Below are 20,659 nucleotides of genomic sequence, written 5' to 3'. Positions count from 1 at the left end.
TCCCGGTACGGAGTACCAGCATTTTTTTTATTTTGAGAAACTTTTCAAGAATAATGTAATACATTTAATTGGAGAGTACCGGCACTTAACAGAAACAAGCAGGTAGGTACTCTGGCACAGAGTACCTGCTCTTTTTCCATTTAAAAAACATGACCTTTGAACCCATGATCTGTGACCCTTTTGAGGCAAGGGGGCTCCCTATAAGCGCACCAATTACAAATTTGAAACATTAATTGGAATGTGCAGAAGAAACGACGGAGCCCTCGGCTGATCTAAATATTTGACAACTTCGCACCCTCCTATCAAGGGATTTCACCCCACGCACAAGGCACATGCCCAAACTGTGGCTACCCAAAAGTTGCTTGAGCAAGACACATTCATCAATTTGCACGTCATTAACCCCTTCACTGCTCATGACGAGCTCAGCTCGTCATGAGGCACACTGGAGCTGTGCTTATGACGAGCTGAGCTCGTCATGAACAATGGGCAAACAAAGGATCCAGCACCGGGGGTGAAAAGTCATAGCAGCCAAGGTGTTAAAGAAAGTGGCAGTCCGATGGAAAACTCCGAATTCCCCAATATAAAGACAAGGATCATGAGTGCTGAGCTTCTCACCCATCGACTTGTGATACTTGACAGCTTTTCTTGCTGCAGGGTGCAATATGTCCCATCGATATGTAACTGCGCAGGTCGGTGATTCATTTACATCGGAAATAAAGTTCTATTTTTTGGTAGTTTATTTGTACTTTGAACCCTTGGGCATTGATCAGTTGCAACAGAGCTATGTTAGAGGAACAGCGCTCTTCTATGAAGATGACCACGTCATTCAGTTAATTCGATCATTTACACATAAAGAAACCCTCGACCCAGTGACCAAGATATTTCTTTGGGGAGGTACAACGTGTTTACATGGTGACAATGAACTCAACATGCAGTATATCTACATCTTCCAGGAAGGGAAAGTATGGCTCAGTTGATGATGGTTAGCTCAGCATTTCAGCATTATATGCACTTCTTCCAGAAAGGTGTAACATGTTTCAGTTAGTAATAGCTGACTCAGCCTTGCAGCTTTCTATGCAAGTCTTTTCCCTCTGCTTCTCACAAAAATGTATTTCACTATAAAACTCACCAGTTTATGGTGTGTGAATAAAACTGAGATTGCACAATATTGATAAAATGTGCGCAGTCAGAGCTTTGAGTGATTTATGGTGATGTTTATATTCTACAATGCCTTGAGAAGGCCTCCGGGCCACTTTTAAAATGTATGCGCTGCACCTATCATCTGCTGCTGCACTTTCTATCTGTTGGCACAGTGCCATACATCTGTTAATGTTGCAGTTTGCATCTGTTGGCACAGGGCCTTGTATCTATAAGTGCATCACCTTGAATCTCTTCACACTCTTGCTTGCCTTGTCTCACCCGCATCTTTCCTATGTTGATGCTTGCAACGACATCCCCCCAAAAGAAAACAAGCATTGGCATAGCCAATAGGTCTCGCCTTTGGGACCTTATAAGTGTTTAGCCATGCAACGGTTGATATTGTTGCACCAAGGAGATTATGCTGCACAACTAAATACTTATAAGGTCCCAAAAGCGAGACCTATTGGCTAAGCCAATGCTTGTTTTTTTAGCACTGTACGTTTTTAAAATAGTCTTATTTTTTTAGTTCAGAAATATTTCAAGTGTCCTTTTGATTCCATTATTTTCAAAGGTGTTGCCAAACCGAAGCCACCCAAGACTAACAATGAGTGGCGGTGGAGGATACATTCTCACTGGTATAACCGTGGTCCGAGAAGATGTTCAACATGATGTAAAGAGTTTGGAGCTGCAGAAGACCGATGAGCCAGCACCTAAGAAACTGAAACTTGAAGAACTCTGAAGTTCACCCAGTGGCACATTATTTTACATGAATGCCTGAGAACCCTAATGAATTCAACAGAGATGCATTTGTTTTTACAGATGGTCCAGTTATGCATAGTGGCATGTGTTGCAAAGGAAAAACCTGTCGTACTGTATTAAAACATGTACCAGAGGAAAAGGGATGCACATGAACAATACTCTGTATTTTGAGATCTTCATTTGACAAATCAAAATGTACCTGTATTTTTCATTTCTACATCTAGAGGCATTAAAGTACTGCAAGATATATAATATATATATATATATATATATATATATATATATATATATATATATATATATATAGATATATATATACAAATTGCACAACACAGAAACATCTGGGATTGTTGATTATAAGTTAGGTCAACTTCACCAGCACCTTATGTAAAACTGTAGGAAACTTTATATTTGATTTTTTTTTATCATTTGGCCAATTTTCTAAAAGGACAAGGAAGGACTAAAACTTCACTAAGTACCAAGATGTTTAATGACGCCTCATTCCACTTGAGGATTTCCTTTCAGTAATTTTCTCAAGTGGACGTTTTTAATACCATATGTAAAAATTAGATTTTGTATTTGTAATATTCTACATAAAAACGCATGAAGGTATTTATTTCCTGCTGTAACTGTCATTGTAAAGCCATGTTCCTCTAATGTTGTTTAAAAAAATGAAGAATAATGCTTATTCAGTGGTATTTTTGTTTTATTTTAAGATTCCTTGTAAGTTGAGTTTAAGCATAATGATGAATTTAGGGAAACACGCATTTTGTAGTGTAGTTCTAGTTCAATTAAATCACTGTAGGATCTAAACTTTTAAATTGCTCTGTTTCCCGATACATCTTAAAATGTTTGAGCAAGGAGTATGTTTTAAAGTACTCGAAGCTGAAACTACAATTTAACAGGACTATGATAGTTATCAAAAAGAAATTTGGAAATCTAAACTGAGGTTCGTGTCTCTTGTATGCTCGTGTCTTCTTCCTTTGCTGTGTTTTTATCTGTTGCAGCAATCAACGTCTTTCAAGCTGAGCTTCAGACTTGGGTGTTTTCTTTTTGTTAATGTGCGAAGTTTTTGGGAGCATGTCTAAATATTTCTAAAGCTCACTACTATATGGGTTGGTTTTCTGAACCCCGTTTGTTTTTGCCTTTGCTAGGTTCTTAATAGGGCTAGGTGTTCTGCACAAAACAAATCCAGCAGCACATGCATTGTAATTCAGAAGTAGTGGAGGCCTCCAGTTGTTGCCATAGCAATGTACTGCAACATTAATCCTGAGGAAGTCTTACTTTGCTGAAACCAGGCACTCAGCAGATCTACTATTCTGAGGCTCTGCTCTCTGGCCAGTACATGGAGGGTGGTGATACAAAGGATGAAGAACGAAGCCGAGACATTAAAATGTCATCCTAAATAAACAAAAAAAGTTATTTACATCGCAATACTGACTGGGCAGTCGCTACTCTCAGCCGAGGGTTTAATCCCTCCTGATCATATCTGCTGTAGCAATAAATAAATACCAGTATGGCTAGAGTTACTCTTACTAAACAAACTGGGATCCAGAAACGAGTCATTGTAGTCCCAAATTTTCAGACTGCACTTGTCAAATAACAAGCAATTACATTTTCTCCAATTTTGTTTTCGCTAAGCACTCCAGTGGAGGACAGGAAGGGGAGTCCAAAGCACAGTATTTAAAAGAACAGCAAGACATCACAGGTAACAAGTAAGTGCCAAAACCAACATCGAAATAACATCTAATCAAATGTTGTAAGCGGATAGCTTCTCTATTGGGGGGACGGGGGACAAGCTATAGAACCAGTCTCTCATTCTTAAAGATGGAAAGTCATTTATGTAAGATTCTTCATGGTTCAAAAGTAAAGTCCCAAAAAGGAATTCACATGTATTCTGGAACTACGATTATTGAACAGTTGGATGACGCCATCAAATCTTCTTTCACCTCACAGATGCAAACTGGATATGGGCTGTAGGCTTGCAAGCTGCTTCGCATTCCAATAGAGAAAAAGCGGAAAGTTGCTAGGATTTATAGTGGCGAAAATTTAGAAAAAACAAAAATAGTAATGGATGGAATGCTTTAATTAATCTCAGCCACATGTAATTACTCGGGCTGAATATCAGTCCTTATTTTTTTCGGGGGCCTACTAGGCCAGCTCAGATTATCTGGACACATGGAAATCACCCTAGGTCCTGCTCCAAAAACAGACTGCTCAAACTGCCAAACCAGGTACTTTCTGAACCCAAACACAACCCAGGGCCGGATTTGGCCTAGTCGGGTACAGCCTGGTTCAAGTGGCACAGCGAGAACGGAACCCACATCTGGGCATACCCGTTGCGTTTAGAGTGTCACTGTGAAAAATACCAAAAAGTGATCAATGGATTGCTAGAATTAGTCACTGTTAATTACTCTTGCCCAGTCTATTGTTTTTTTTGTCCTTTATATAACCTCAGATGAGAACCTGAAATATGTCAACTATGGTCCAACTCAAATAAGAGCAATCCAGCCTGAACTACCAAGATGTTCAGGGTGGAGCGTTCCCATAAGGAGCTGGGTCAGTACTGCTTTGGGGAGACTCTTACCATCGGCAGGGGGCTGAGAGACCACAAGCCCCAGCACTAACTTCAGCGAGGAGGGCCGCCTATGCTCTTTCTGTGCCAGGAGGTGGATAAGGCAGACTTCACGACCCCACAGTGTGGGAGAGTCTTACCTGCAGCAGGGAGCTGAGATCACAAGCCCCAGCAGTAACTGTGGCGAGGAGGGCTGCTGATGCTCTTTCTCCACCAGGAGGTGCATAAGGCAGACCCTGCAGTGCGGGTTAGTGCCAGTCAGTGGCCGGTGAGGCCCGGCCCGATCTCTTGGCTCTGGCTCTTTAAACCTGCAGTGGAGTGACTTAGAAATTGGAAGAAGCACAGAAGGAAACGCATCAAACAGCCTTACTAAAGTAACACACAGGTAACCTTTGTGTAATCAACTCTGTTTTATGTACTTTAAGGATGGGAAAACTGAAGGGAAACCACCAATCTACAGGCACGAAAAAGAGAGCAGACCCGTTAAACTTCATTAAAAGTTACCTGTCGTCTGTTATGGGTGCCATTGAAACTGAGATTGACAGTGTGGAAGCAAGGATGGCTTCAGCTATGAAAAAAATTTGCACTTTCTAGATTGAAGATCAGTATTGTGGACTTGACTGAACCCATGCATTAGCAGTTTACCAGTCAGACTCCGCCTGAGGATCTAAATAGTTTGTAACTACCCTCTCCCTCCACCTCCTTCAATCAGAGCTTTGTCAAAGACTTGCAAGCCCTGTCTATGCTTGAAGCTATATCTCAGTTGGATAGCTCCCCCTTGTGAGAAGAGACGATTAAAGCTGTATCTGCCAAACCCACTCAACCGGAATAGTATTCCCACCCCCTGTGAAAACAAGGTCCCAGTGTAAAGAATAATGCGTGAAAAAATTACATCCAGAAGATCTGGTGATTGTGAATGAAACAACTTGCCACAAACTATTTGGACAGACTGGATCATCTCAGGACCCAACTCGAGATCATAGCTCAATCCCGCTCCATGGTAATGGCAAAGTTAGCTCTTCTGGAGGGAAAGATTGACAGTATTTATTTAGCTCAGGAGAAGCTTATGAATAGAATGGCCCCTTTGGAAGGACAAGGGAAGGATCAAGGTGACCTGAGGCCTAAGCTAAGGTGTTTCCTCTGCTTTAATTGTGCCCTCTGTTTGGCCATTGGTCCGAGGCCCATAGCAACCTCAGTTCCACTGCACGTGCAGTACCATTGGTATGTATTTCACTGCCCACTCCACTAAGGCATCGCTCCTAGGCCTGAGGTCAAAACAGGCAGTGAGTCTGCCCCTTTGCGCTAAAAAAATGGGAAGTTCCCACATCTCAACCCGGGAAGTTCCCACATCGCAGCCCCTCTGTCCCTTGGGAACTGTTAGGAGCACAGCTAGAACAACCTCCCCCCCCCTCCCCCAATTCCAGCAAGGAATAAGGCTCCTCAGCCCATTTTTTTCTGTATTTGGGGTGTAGTGCACCTTTACACCACCACACCAGCGCCTCTGAAACTGCTGCACTAATGGTGGTGATGGTCAATTAAAAAATATGAGCCTCAATATCCTTCCACCATCCTCAGGACACCTCTCTAAGGAAGCAGTCTTTGTCCCTTTGTTTATAAAAAAATATATAATAGTCCCACAACACCATCACTGGGCCCATCACTTACCTAAAAGGAATGTGAATGTGTGCATTTGCTAACTCACCAAATGTAAAGGCTGGCAGGGAGCAAACATTGGATTTAATTTTTGGAGTCATTTGAAGATTCATGGTGACAGTTTTATTATTTTTGAGAGGTATTATAAAGGTGCCAAGTTTTGTAAAGTGTCTTTTATATGGATTTATAAAAATGTTTGCGCCAGATACTGTCTGGCTGCGTTTAACTGGCAAGTATTTTTTAGAAAGCGCCTGTTTTACCTAAAACATGATATCATTTTGTTGCAGTCTGTCATACTGTGTGTAATACCATTTTTATATAATGACAAACATATCCATGATTCATATTGTTACAGGCTGGGACCTCAAAGCACTATAAAAACACAAGTCACTATTCTGAACTGCGTGGATCGGGATTCCAATCTGTGGCTTTCTGGTCTCGCAGACGGACATCGGCAGTGATTGCGTTAACCAATTGACGTTTCATAACCTAAAAGAGAACCCTTCCAACTAATTAGTTTTTTTTGCATTTAGTTTTCATTTAAAATGTATAGAACAATTAGTTCTTTTAGGTACATCTTTGACCTTGCAACTACAGTGTTCCCGATCACAGTTGTCATATTTCCTGTACTTTTTTTGTGTGAAAGCAGCAATCCCTGAATTGTTAATGGAAACCTTGTGGTGCCTATGCCTGAGAGTGAAACCGATGGTCTAAACAATGGCAGATCTTCATGTAAACGCACTCACAGGCCATCTTAATTTACTACTGTTTACTGAGATATTTGCGCCCCCCACCCCCTCCATGGGAAAGCAGCTATGTACTCCCCCCGGAGAGGGGGGCGCCCTACAGTTTGAATACCTCTGCAAGATAATCCTAACCCAGACGAGGTTATATAGGCTTTTACTTTTCTAAACAGATACATGGCAGCCAAACTGACAAAAAGTGATAGGAAAACATCTGATATCCCTAAATGGTTTAACAGTGCTTGCTCTTATGCCAATAGATCTTTAAAACATGCTCTAAGCAAACACTAGAGGAATAAGGCGATAGTAGCAAAGGCCAGGAAATGCTGTAAAGAAACAATTACAAAAAGGAACATCAATCTGAAGGAGAAGACCTTGGAAGTTCTTAAAACTGCATGTACAATAAAAGTTCCCGAAGCTTTCTGGCAGATTGTGAACTCCACTTCTTTGCTGGGGGTGAAACGCCTAAACTAGAGACTGCTGTACCAGCTAAGGACTAGGTGAACCGTTTAAAACATTTTTTTTAAATTGTCCATAACCCATAGCTCGCTAACTCGGTCTCTGATTCTGAAGTCCCCTCTGACATGAATGCAGCCCAGGCTCTGAGAAACTCAATTGAGGTAGCAGATGTTGTTTTGGCCATAGAAAGCAGACCCTCAGAGAAAACTCCTGGTCCTGATAGAATTCCAATAGACCTTTATAAATACCTTCCACAATTGGGTTATTAAATAATGTATGATACAGAATAGTGGGACCTCTAGTTAAGACCTGGCAGGAAGCTATTATTGTCCCAATCTTTAAAAAGGAGCCGAGCCAACCTCATTGCTACCACCACCTTTCCCTGTTCGATGGCACAGTAAACATCCTGGGCAGGGTCATCTTGTCTAAGCTAGAACTGTGGGTATCGGAGACCCAAATGCCCTCTGACTGCCAATTCGGGTTTTGCACAGGCCTGGGAACAGTAGAGCAGTCCCTACATTTCTAATAGTCCAAACATACACAAAGGCACAAAGACTGTGTCCAACTAGCCTTTATGGACTTTTTTTTTTATAAACTTTATTTTTGTATTTTCATCTCCGGCAATGAGCATTACAATGACAGTAAAAGAAAGAAAGAAAAAACAAGACACTGAGGACTTGCGTCCAAGTATCGTAAATGTTACAGACTTCAATACATAGTGCATTCTCATCTAATACCAAGCGGCAGCAATATACGACATAATAAGCGGACAGATCTTTGTTCACATATTGTAATATCAGGTGTTCACATATCATGCAACAACGTGGGCAAAGCAGATCCAGGAGTATCATGTACACAGTTCCGGAGACATAGAGCTCAGCCCCATACAAAATATAGCAAGACACATCACTGAAGATAATGTAGCAACAATAGCGAGGTAGAGAAAGTCTGTGCACAAAGTTACTACATTGAGGAAGTGCCATTCATCTATGTCAGGGGGAGGGGAGGTGTTGTTCACAAGGGCTGTCTATACGCCACAGTTAAACCGCAATTTCTAGAGGGGCAGTGTCCGACCTGTCTGCATCCTGTGAGAGAAGATAGCTCTGCAGTGGGCCCCAGATATCCCCAGGTCTAGAAGCCAGTGGAAGTGTCTCCGCATAAATGGTGGTTTGCTCCTGACAGTAAAGCAAGTTGCCCAGCCAGGCCCTGAATTTCGGTGCCCTCTCTCTGCCCCAATGACATGCCACTCTGCGCTTTGCTAATAGAAGGGACACCGCCAGGAATTGCGATGTGACTGGGGTATCTGTGCAGTGTAACTCAAGAGTGCCACCCGCAGGTCCCTCTAACGTGCTGCCCAACATTTTCTCCAATGCCACATGAACCTGCTCCCAGTAGTCTTGTACCCTTGGACATTCCCACGCTAAATGAAGAAATCCAGCCTCTGGCCTCCCACATCGTTCACAGCGATCATTGTCAGATAGTTGAAACGCCGGGGTGTAATAGAGGCAATGTAAAAATTTGTAGTGTATGACTGAGTCTACAACTGGCAGAGATCTGAGGGGTTTGAAGACAGCAGTATGCCCATTGTTAGTCAGTGACTTCCTCACTGAGTTCTGCAGTCTAGTGCGCACGTGCCGTGGTAGAGGTATCCGCACGGTGCCTGCGTGGATCCAAGTACTAGGTGTAGTGGTGCTAGACCTGCGGGAAATCAGGAAGAACTGGCCATATACCTTGTTGCAGTCTAACATACAGGAAATGGTCTAGAGGTGAGGGCCGGGCATCATGAAAGAAATGGTCTGAATAGCGAAATGTGCCATCATGAAACAAATCACCCCATGGGGGTGTGGCCAGCAGCCTAACATGGCGGACGTGTCTCGGTAAGGCTCCGATCACGGGACCTTTAATTATCCTGAATTATCCTGCAGAGGTGCTCCCACGAAGTCGGGACCGAGCAGGGCTAGTGTGCTGGAACGCAAGGAGGCCGCTGTGTCCGGGAGCAGAGGCGGCGGGGGCCGGGACTGAGCAGCGGCACGGCGACGGAGTCCCCAGAGGCGCGAAAAGCATCCACGGCCTAGTCGCGGCCTGGCCGCCTCTGAGGTCTTGGAGACGAGACGGAATCCACAACGAGAGGGGCAAAGCTGACCAGTACCCGGCGCTTCAGGTAAAGGGAATGCGGGACTAGTGCGAGGGGGTGCAAGTCTCTGAGGCAGGCGGCGCGGGGAGAGACCCCGCTGGGCAACAAGAGAAATCGAGCCGAGGTGGACCAGAGGCCCAAGGGGGGCTGGACGGCTGGGCACGACCTGCGGCGGCCCTCTGAGTCACGTAGTCTACTCAACTCAAGCGATGCGCCTTACCTGGGACACCCGGCAGACACCCATAGCCTACTGTCGCCCACAACCTAACATCCTGAGAGGGGCGATTCCCGCAAAATGGCGCTGCATCCCTGACCCACCGGAGACTGAAGAGGCGGGTTCCACGGCCCTGAGACACCACGATGGGCACGCGGCGGACTGCTGATGGGGTCCTGAACAGTGCGCAGGCACTCTGAAGGTGAGTGACCCCCTTTGTGAAGCACTGCACCCCCTGGTGATTACATCCCCGCCTGACCCTAAAATGGCGGCCAGCGGGACATCCTGACTTGCACTGCCCGCTCCTCATCCAAACAGACAGCAAATAGCATATCAACTAAAGGGGACGCCGGCGGTTGGAAGGGGGCCCTCAGTTGTCACCCCACATCTTGGCCCGAGCGCAGAGCCGAAATTCACTCGAGGGGGCGCCCCCTCCCTCACCCATACCCCCGCAGAAAATGGCGACGAAGCGGCACCATGACCCAGGCAACCACTGCAGCACCTGACCGAACCCACGTGCAGGGGTCATTGTGTACCAGAGCCAGCTGAGGGGCAGAGGAGCCAATAGACTACGGTATAAATGGAGCAGTAGTTGTCCACTTCATCTGGATGCACCCCGTGCAGCGCCATGTGAACAGTTTTGGCCAGCGCTGACCCACACGCCACACAACCTCAGAGCTGCAAGGGACCACCACACTCCCCTGCTCCAGGACTGAGCTGTCAGCTAGTGGGGGGGACCTCTTGGCACAGCGCCAGGTACGGACCCGGAGGCAGGTGCGGGTTGCGCTTGCAGAAGTCCATACAAAGTGGTGCTGAACAACGGTGGGGGAGCGCAGGATAACGACAACTGTGCTGGCCTGGAAGCAAGTACCTGCAGCGATCAACCGGAGCTGACCGACTGGCAGAGGCGACTTTCCCTGAGTGGATCCCCTCCGGCGATGGAGGCGGCGAAACCGGGTCTTGTGGGAAGTCCCCTCCTTCACAGACTGGCACACCGATCCTGCAAATTAATGCCAACGCTGCAGCAGCTGGCGATGGGGAGGTTAAGGGACAAGCCAAAGCAGCAGCAGCAGGTGGCGGGCGACATGGGCCCAGCGCAGGAGAGAAGCAGGGAGGACTCATAGCTCACAATGACGCTGGCAGCCAAGATGGACACTGTTTTAGCGGTGGTGGAGCGCATTGGAACTACCCTGGCGCACACCAAGACATCCCTTGAAGCGCGGATAGACAAAGTCACGTCTGATTTCACGCTGCTACATGCAGATCACCGTAAACTGTCAGAGGCGGTAGTCGTCCAATGCCAGTCTGTCCAAGAACTGCAACCTGTGGTGCGCAGTCATGCCGCAGCACTGCAAGATCTGGTGGATAGGGTTCAGGTGCTAGAAGACCGTGCTGAGGATGCGGAAGGGCGCTCCCGGCGAAACAACGTCAGGGTGGTTGGACTGCCGGAGGGAGAGGAGGGGAAGAATCCCGAGAAGTACGCAGAGCGGTGGCTACAAGAACTCCTGCCACCTGGGACGCTGTCCCCGCATTTTGTAGTAGAGAGGGCGCACACTAATCTGGGTAAGAGCTGGAGTCCCGTTTGTATGTCAAGAAACAGGTGGATCAGGAGGGAAGGTATTCCCTGGCGAAGGGGAAGCTCAACGGGCAGGTGGTGCTACTGGGTTCCTTATACGCCCCCAACATGGGTCAAAAATTATTTCTGGAAAATCTGAATCTAGTCCTCCACCCATACGTGGGACTTCCATGGTTATTAGGCGGAGGTTTTAACATGGTATTAGACACGCACCTAGACCGATTCTTCCCCCCACTACGATCTGCACCAGTGGCGTCAAATGCACAGGCGCTGCAAGACTGGCTTACCCATTGGGGAATATATGACCTCTGGCGGGTACAACACCCCACCGATAGAATATACTCATATTACTCAGCAGTTCATGACCTGCATGTCCGCCTGGACCGTATAGTGGGCTCCCAGTCAATGCTTCACCTCTTGGCTGCGACGGAAAATCTTGGTAGAACGCACTCAGATCATAACCCTCTGTCATTCCGGATTAGCTGGGACGCGGACCGGCCGCCAGTACCCATGTGGAGGTTGCAGCCGGCCGCCCTTGAGGACACAGAGTTTCGCTCCTCACTGGGCACTGCCATCCTGACATATTTTGAGGACAATGCGGAGACGACGGCCGATTCCCTGCTGGAATGGGACGCGCATAAAGCAACCATCTGTGGACACTGCATAGGCGCTACTTGGAATATTCGCAAGACGGTGTCCGATTCCCTGACTAGACTGGAGTTAGAGCTTCTGCGATACGAGAGGGAGCTGGCAGACACTCGGTCAAACGGGGGGAACTAAGAGGAGAGCATGCGACCTTGATGGAACGGCTGAGATGCCACAATTACGCGGCGCATATGGCCAGGACGCATGCTAAGGGCTGGGAGACTACTTGCCTGGTTGGTGCAACGATCGGACCGAGGAGCATTGGTGGGAGCAATTCGGACAGGGGGAGGGGAAATGGTCTACACGCAGCGCAAAATCCTCCAGGCGCTGACTGCGCATTATAGGTAACTGTACACGGCCCGGGGTATTGGCTCCAGGCACACACTGGATGAGTTCCTAGACCTGGTGGTGCTGCCCACTGCCACTGACGCCCAGAACGGGGAACTCTGTGCCCCACTCACCCTGGAAGAGGTCGGGGAAGCTATTCAGGCCCTGGCAACATGGAAATCTCCGGGTCCAGATGGCCTACCAGCCGAATATTACAAGGCCAACAGAGAGATCCTGGCGCCCTGGCTCCTCCAACTGTACAACACAGCAATTGACGAGGGCAGGCTCCCACCCACTTTACGAGAGGCCTTTTTGGTGTTGCTGCCCAAACCTGGCAAAGACCCCACAGAGTTAGGCTTGTACCGTCCTCTAGCTATGCTGAATGTGGATTACAAAATCTACGCCAAAATCCTTGCGGAACGGCTGGCACCGGTTGTCCCCCATTTGGTACACCCAGACCAAAACTGCTTCGTACCGACGCGATTCACATCACTGAACCTTAGGCGGTATTTTAGGGTAGCAGCGGAAGTGACGGGGGCTGGCCTAAAGCAGGATGCCTAATATTAGACCTAGAAAATGCATTTGACAGTCTAGAGTGGGGGTATCTACAGTCAGTACTGGAGAAGTACGAACTTGACGCTGATTTCCTACAGATGGTGGACCTGCTATACTGTAACCTGGTGGTCCATGTGAGATTGGGACCCTATGTGTCGGGGGCATTGGCAGTGGGCAGAGGCACCCAGCAGGGGTGCCCGCTGTCCCCGCTACTGCCATGGAGCCCTTGGCTGTGGCCCTGCGGCAGACGCTGGCCGTCGGGATTCCACTGGGGGACGGCGTGCACCAGGTGTCGATCTATGCTGACGACCTGCTAGTATTAGTCAGAAATGTGAGCAATATCCCGGAAAGTCTGGACCGCTTGCTGAGCAGCTTCGCAGAGCTCTCCGGACTCCGGGTCAACGCAGGCAAGTCGGGCCTCTTTGCGTTTAGCGATGGAGTGAAGGACCCGGGGTTCAGGTGTCAAGGCACAAGAGTCCAGTGGATGGCGGACACATTTAAATACCTAGGAATTCAGATTTACCGCCAGCCAGCCGATCTCCTCGATGGGAACCTAGGTCACGCAGTAACAGCGCTCAGATCGCAGATCGGCTTCTGGTCCACGCTCCCACTAACACCCACGGGCAGAGTAGCCCTGGCCAAATTGGTCATGCTCCTGCGCTTGCTATACTATTTTACTAACTTACCTCTGTTTCTGCCAGCTCTCTCTCCCTTTTTTACCACTCTAAATAAGGTCCTCCGTGATTTCATCTGGGATTTCTCCAGGCATCGGCTGGCGCTCCGAAAATTGTTCCTCCCCACTGATCAGGGCGGATTAGCTGCCCTCTGCTTAGAGCACTACTATCTGCACAACTTCAGTGGATTGCCCGCTGGTTAGCGGACAGGGGGAGGGAGGACACGGCTACCAGAGACCCTCCATACATACTGGAGCGAATACACATGCTGTTTCACCCATTGGCCGCCTCGGTGCGCCCCACCCGCTGCTGCTGACGGTGGCATACAAGTGCTTCCGCAGGATGCTGCGGCTCACGCGAGCAACCTTACCATACGTGCCGGCGGTACCACTGGAGGGCTCACCGGGAGGCGGGGGAGGCTTACACGTCCCATGCTAGAGAGGTGGCATGATGCAGGAATACAGACACTAGGAGACCTTTACAGAGACAGGGAGCTGATACCATAAGAGACACTGATCACTGACGAGGGGCTCCCACCAGGGGGGTTCCTGCTGCACTGCTCCCTCCTGGCTCATATGGCGAAGGGGTGATGGGATGTCGCGACAGAGCCCAAGCAGCACCGTACTATACAATATCTACACGTCATGGGAAGGGGGAGGCACCTAGTGGTTTGCTGTGTCACAGAGCACACACAGCAATAAGCTTGGACAAATTACGGAGCAAATGGGAGCAGGATCTGGGGCGGGCCCTTGACGATAAAGAATGGGAGAAAGTCCTCAAGAGTCCAGTGAGAATCCTCGGAACATGCGTTTTCGCCAAATTTAGGTCTACATAATAAATAGGGCCTACCTCACTCCAGCCTTAATTAATAGATATTTTCACAGGGCGGACGCGTCCTGCCCAAGATGCGAGGCTGTGGACGCTGACATACTTCACATTCTGTGGGGATGTACAGGGCTGGGCACTTACTGGGAAGACATCGGTAGGCTCCTTGCGCAGTGTACTGGGCGCATCATTCCATGCAACTGGCCTGAATTCCTCCTGCATCTATTTAAGAGGCCCCCGAAAGATAAAGCATTGTCCCGGTTCTTAGACTTTGGGTTGGTGGTGGCAGTGCGCCTCCTCACTAAGAGGTTCGAAGGCGCGGGATCCACCGTCCTGATCCGATCAAAAGCGGTCGCTCCTCACGCTGCTCCCAGCTCCCTGAGTGGTATCGTAGCGCCAGACGGCATAAAAGACTGCTAAATTGATAATTGCAAGCTCGCATTGCTCACGCTACCAGTAGTGCCTGACTGCACAATAGATTAGTAAAATAGCGCTATTGTGCGAAAGTGCGCTTTGTATATGATTGTACTGTGATGTGCTGCCTTGCCTTAATTATTTGCCTTGTGCCTGATTGTGCCGGTGCCATTGCCAATCTGTTCGCGTTTTCAGTGCTTGTGCCCCATTCCTCTATCGCTTTTGGCTCGCAGCCATCCATTTTGTTGTTTATTATTGTGCCTCCCTGCCCGGCTCCCAACCTCGCCCCCGCCTCCCAGCTGCTCCGCCCTTGCCCCTCCTCTCCCACTATCCGCATATGTCAGATGCTTTTTGCACGCAGCGGTAACGCGCAGCGGTCGCGCCGAAGGTGCGCCAAAGGTAAGCCCGTCTACGCCCGTCCGCGCCCAGCGCCAGACCCCCTGGTCCCCGCAAATCCCGCTCTACCCGCATAACATATGACGCCGCAACCCTCTCAGCCCTTAACCCCCGCTGCACCCCACAATGCTACCAAGCTGCCCCAGGACACACCCATGGACCCTTCACCTGCCACTCTTGCAAATTCGACTGCATCAGGACCCACACCAATCCCACAAACTCCAAACAGAGCTCCAACACCAACCTTCTAAAGTGCATCCTACTCAACACCCCCTCGGTCCACAGACACTCCATTGAACTCTGGAACCTACTCAACACTACTTTACCGGACGTCGCCTTCCTTACAGAAACCTGGATGAACGCCTCTTCAGCACCCGACATCGCCATAGCCATCCCGGACGGCTACAAGATCATCCGAAACAGGAGCAGGCATCGCCATCGTCCATAAGAACACCATCCGCGTTACAACCAGCTCTGATGATAATCTTGCGACCGCCGAACACCTCCACTTTCAGATCCACACCAACCCCAAGACCACTCTCAGAGGCACTCTCATCTACAGACCACCAGGACCCCGCACACAATTCAGTGAAGACATCACTGACTTCATCAGCCCACACACCCTCACCTCCGAGAACTACATTCTATTAGGAGACCTTGACTTTCGTTTGGAAAAGAAAAACGACAGCAACACCACCTCCCTTCTGGACAACCTGAACAATCTCAGACTCAAACAACTTGTCGACACCCCCACCCACCTTGCCGGACACACGCTCGACCTTATCTTCACCTCCAGCAAGCACATCTCCTTCGATCACACCACAGCCCTCCATTGGACGGACCACAGCTGCGTTCATTTCAGTTACAAAAAGACCACGACCCACAACCCCCCCCCCCACGTCCTATTCCTCGAAGAAACGAACAAAATCACTACCGACCAGCTCTTCACTTCGCTCCACCAAAACTCCCCTGTCATTTCATCGAACCCAAACCAAGCAGCCACCAACCTCACACAATAGATCACCCACAGCGCCGACGTACTAGCACCCCTGAAGAACCATCCTATCAAACAAAGTAGCAAAAATGCCCCCTGGTTCAACGATGACCTCAAGAAATCCAAGAAGATCTGTCGAACTCACGAGAAACCCTGGAGAAAAAAACCCAACCTCTGAAAACCTGGCCACCTTCAAGAACGCCACCCGCAAACACCACCAACTGATCCGATCCACCAAGAAATCAGCATTCATGGACCGACTTGACAACAATGCCCATAACAGCAAGGAACTATTCAACATCGTCAAAGAATTTACCAACCCCACCGCCGGCACCAACGACATCACTCCATCCCAAGAACTCTGAGATTCTCCATCCTCATTCTTCTACAACAAAATCGCCGATATACACAACAGCTTCGAAAACCAGACCGTAGACCATTCCCTCCCTCCCACCTCCGAACCAAAACCGCACTCTAACATCCTGTGCGCCTGGAACCCAATCACCACCGAAGACACCATCCGCCTTGTGAACTCCATCCACTCAGGATCACCAACCGACCCATGTCCCCACCACATTTTTAACAAAGCAAACTCCATCGCACCCCATCTCCGCGATGTCATCAACTGTTCCTTCAACTCTGCTACCTTCCCGGAAAGCTGGAAACATGCCGAACTCAGCACCCTTCTGAAGAAACCCACAGCAGACCCCACTGAACTCAAGAACTACCGCTCCATCTCACTCCTCCCATTCCCTTCCAAAGTCATTGAGAAAGCCGTCAATAGTCAGCTTGCCGCCTTCCTTGAATCCAACAATTCCCTCGACCCCTCACAGTCCGGCTTCCGAGCCATACACAGCACCGAAACCGCCCTCATCGCAGCTACAGACGACATCCGAACGCTACTGGACAACGGAGAAACAGTCGCCCTCATCCTACTCGACCTCTCCGCAGCCTTTGAAACAGTCTGTCATAGCACCCTAATACAACGCCTCAGCAACATCGGAATACGAGGGAAAGCTTTGGATTGGATCATCTCGTTCCTCGCCGGAAGAACCCAGAGAGTCCGCCTCCCCCCTTTTAGATCTGAGGTCACCGAAGTCACATGCGGCGTACCACAAGGATCATCACTCAGTCCCACCCTCTTCAACGTATACATGAGCCCCCTCGCATCAATAGCACGCCAGCACAACCTCAACATCATGTCCTACGCAGACGACAGTCAGCTGATCCTATCCCTCACCAAAGACCCTTACACCGCCAAAACCAACCTACACGAAGGGATGAAAGACGTAGCCGAATGGATGAAGAACAGCCGCCTAAAACAAAACGGAAGTCCTCATCTTAGGATCATCCCACTCCGCCTGGGACGACTCTTGGTGGCCACCAGCCCTGGGAACCGCACCCAGACCTACGAACCACGCACGTAACCTTGGCTTCATCCTAGACTCCTGCCTCTCGATGACCAGACAAGCCAACGAAGTCTCATCATCTTGCTTCAACATCTTCCGCATGCTCAAAAAAATCTTCAGTTGGATCTCCACCGAAACAAGAAAGACAGTCACCCACGCACTGGTCACCAGCCGACTAGATTACGGAAACACCCTTTACGCCGGAACCACAGCCAAACTACAGAAAAAACTCCAACGAATCCAAAACGCCTCTGCCAGACTCATATTGGACATTCCTCGGAAAGCTCACATTTCTGGCCACCTCAAAGACCTCCATTGGCTCCCCGTCAACAAGAGAATAAAGTTCCGCCCCCTCACCCACGCACACAAAGCCCTCTACAACCAAGGACCCGATTGCCTCAACACGCGACTGTCCTTCTACTCCCCCTCCTGCCAACTACGATCGTCCAGTCAAGCCCTCGCCGCCATTCCACGCATCAATAAATCCACCATGGGGGGAAGATCCTTCTCCTACTTAGAGGCCAAACCCTGGAATTCCCTCCCCACCCACCTCCGACTTACACAAAACCACCTCACCTTCAGAAAGCAACTAAAAACTTGGATATTCGACAAATAAGCACCCCCCCTCCCTCAAACTCCTTGAGACCCTATGGGTGAGTAGTGCGCTACACAAATTTCCGCACTTGAACTTGAACCTAGCACGCAGGCCTGGACCCTGTCCCTTCAGGCATGGGCCAGGGCGGAATGGACCGCTATACCGTAGGAGGAAACAGTGGGGCTCCGCAGGGAACCTATGACAGAATCCTGGGAACGTATGCTTCACACCCTACGGTAGGTGGGAATTGCCGCCAATAGAGGAATGACAGAAGAGTAGTTGGGGCTGCAGTTGACTGGGGGAAACGCGCAGCAGACATCATACATGACATCTCGTTGGGTGCAATACACGATGCTGCAATGCAGGGAATACCGGGAGTTGGAGACATGTGGGGACGAGGGGAGGGCTCCTTTGTGGGTGGAGGGAGGGGGAGACGGGAGGCTGGGGAGGATTCTGGAAGTGGGGGGAGGGGGACATTGACTATGCTCAAGAATATGTTGCAATGTGCTTGGTTGAATTAGTGAAGTTAAGAGTTTACTGTTTGAAATATAACTCATTTCTGTACCTGGGGCTGGGTCACACAGGCCCTTTTAGAATACGGATACACCCGGGCACGTCTGCTAACTGTGGGAATGTTTGCACAATACAATGCAGCACCTAAGAGTCCTACTACGTTTTACATAATTGATAGTCGAAATGTACTTGCAGTAATGTATTGGATGAATATTTGTGCCTTGTACTGTTAATAAAAAATGAAAATGCCAATAAACAGATTTGACATAAAAAAATGAAACAATCACCCCATGTAGAGACCTTGACCCATGCGCATAGATTATGAAAGCCTTTTTCTTGCAACAGTGGTATACTAGGGTGATAGGTCAATGGCAGCAATGGTGAGTACAGCAGGGGAGTGTCTAGTATGTCTATAATGCGATGCCAGGCGTCCACCGTGCCAGTAACTGTAGTAGGCGGTGTCGCTCGAGTCCGAGCAGGGGCATGTAGAAGGCGAGACAATGGAATAGGGTCCGCTAGCCAATCCTCCGTGGCAACCTGTGGCATGTATCTGGGAGGGTGAATCCAATAATATACATAGTGTGCTTGTGCACTGAGAAAATAAGTTTCAAATTCTGGTATGTTGAAGCCACCCTGGGCATAGGGCTTTGTTAGGATGGACCACTGGAGCTGTGACTGTTTCCCTTCCAATAAAAGTCTCAATAGTTCAATGCGAAGGGTTTTAAAAAAAATAAGAACCAGGATGATAGGATATATTCACGAAGAGGTACCAAAATTGCAGGAGGACAACCATTTTGATGAGAGAGGTCCGGCCCGCAAACGAGAGGGGGAGGGAGATCCATCGGGTGACGTCGTCTGCCAATTTCATGACAGCTGTGCCATAATGAAGGTGTATGGTGGCTTCTCTATCCCCAGTCAGCTGGATACCCCGATAGCGTAGGTCTGTGCCACACCACTGTAGTGGGAAGTAAAGCGCAAATCAATCAACCGCAGGCGTTGGAGGAAAAAACTGGGATTTACTCCAAAATTAATGTTAATCCCGAATAGTCTACCGAACATGAGGAATTCCCGCAGTATATGGTTTATATTTTGTTGGGGGTTCCTGATATACAAAGTAATGTCCACGTAGAGGGATATCAAGGTTTGGCACATACAGCAACGGAACGCACAATCCCGATGATGTTGGCGGAGTTTAGACGCCAGTGGTTTAACGGCTATGGCAGATAGGAGTGGGGACAACGGGCATCCCTGCCGCGTGCCCCTGGTAATGGGAAACGCTGGAGAGAGATGACCATTGATTAACACCTTAGCCATAGGCTGCTGATATAGTAGCTTAATCCAGGAGAGGAATAGGTTAGGAAAGCCCATGCGTTGTAAAACTCCAAATAAATAATCCCACTCCACCGAATCGAACGCCTTGGTGGCGTCTAAAAAAGATGCGGCCAGTGGAAAGTCGGGTGCAACATTCTGTAATGGAGAAAAAAGGGTGCAGAGCTTGTGAGTTGTGGCCCTACCTGGGACGAATCCTGATTGGTTGGGTAATATGAGTTAAACCATTAGGAGGGTGTGTCGGTTAGCCAACAATTTGGCCAATATTTTTGTATCACAATTTTGAGTGAGAGTGGCCTATAGGAATCTCAAGTCTCCAGTGTTTTCGCTGGTTTCAAAAAAGAAGTCGGGAATGCCTGGCGCTTTCCCATTTTTTAGTTGTTTTATCGCCTCTTTAATTTCGTCCAGCTCAAATGGGAGACATAAGATCTTCCTCTGTGTATCACTTAACCACCCTAGTGCGATGTCCCCCAAAAAGTCGTCCAGATCCAAGGGTCCACTGTGTTGCGTGGTGTACAATGTGTTATAATGAGAAGTAAAGGTGTTAAGTGTATCAGGTGTGTCTCTATAGACTGACTCCCCTGGCCCTTTAACTTCCAGGACATGAGTGGAAAAGCGTGGGCGCCTGATCACTTCGGCCAGTGCCTTCCTTGGCTGCTCGCCCTCCATATCTCCGGGCCACCCAATACCTTCCTCTTAATGTTGTCTTGTGGGCCGCGGTATCCTCGTA

General features: G+C 48.7%; 1 protein-coding gene across 2 annotated transcripts in view; it reads left to right on the top strand.

Annotated features, from left to right (window-relative positions):
* The window catches only part of TRMT6 (tRNA methyltransferase 6 non-catalytic subunit), a 173,979-nt gene extending 171,823 nt beyond the window's left edge, over nucleotides 1-2,156 (top strand). For both annotated transcript variants that reach the window (XM_086927683.1, XM_086927684.1), the window contains exon 11: nucleotides 1,712-2,156. In XM_086927683.1, coding sequence (XP_086783809.1) covers nucleotides 1,712-1,879 — 168 coding nt within the window. In that variant the 3' untranslated portion in view covers nucleotides 1,880-2,156. The remainder of the gene's footprint in view (nucleotides 1-1,711) is intronic.
* The last annotated feature ends 18,503 nt before the right edge of the window (nucleotides 2,157-20,659 follow it).

The sequence above is a fragment of the Lissotriton vulgaris genome, chromosome 6 (assembly GCF_964263255.1).
Source record: "Lissotriton vulgaris chromosome 6, aLisVul1.2, whole genome shotgun sequence".
Taxonomy (NCBI): Eukaryota; Metazoa; Chordata; class Amphibia; order Caudata; family Salamandridae; genus Lissotriton; species Lissotriton vulgaris.
This window is presented reverse-complemented; position numbering and strand designations above follow the sequence as displayed.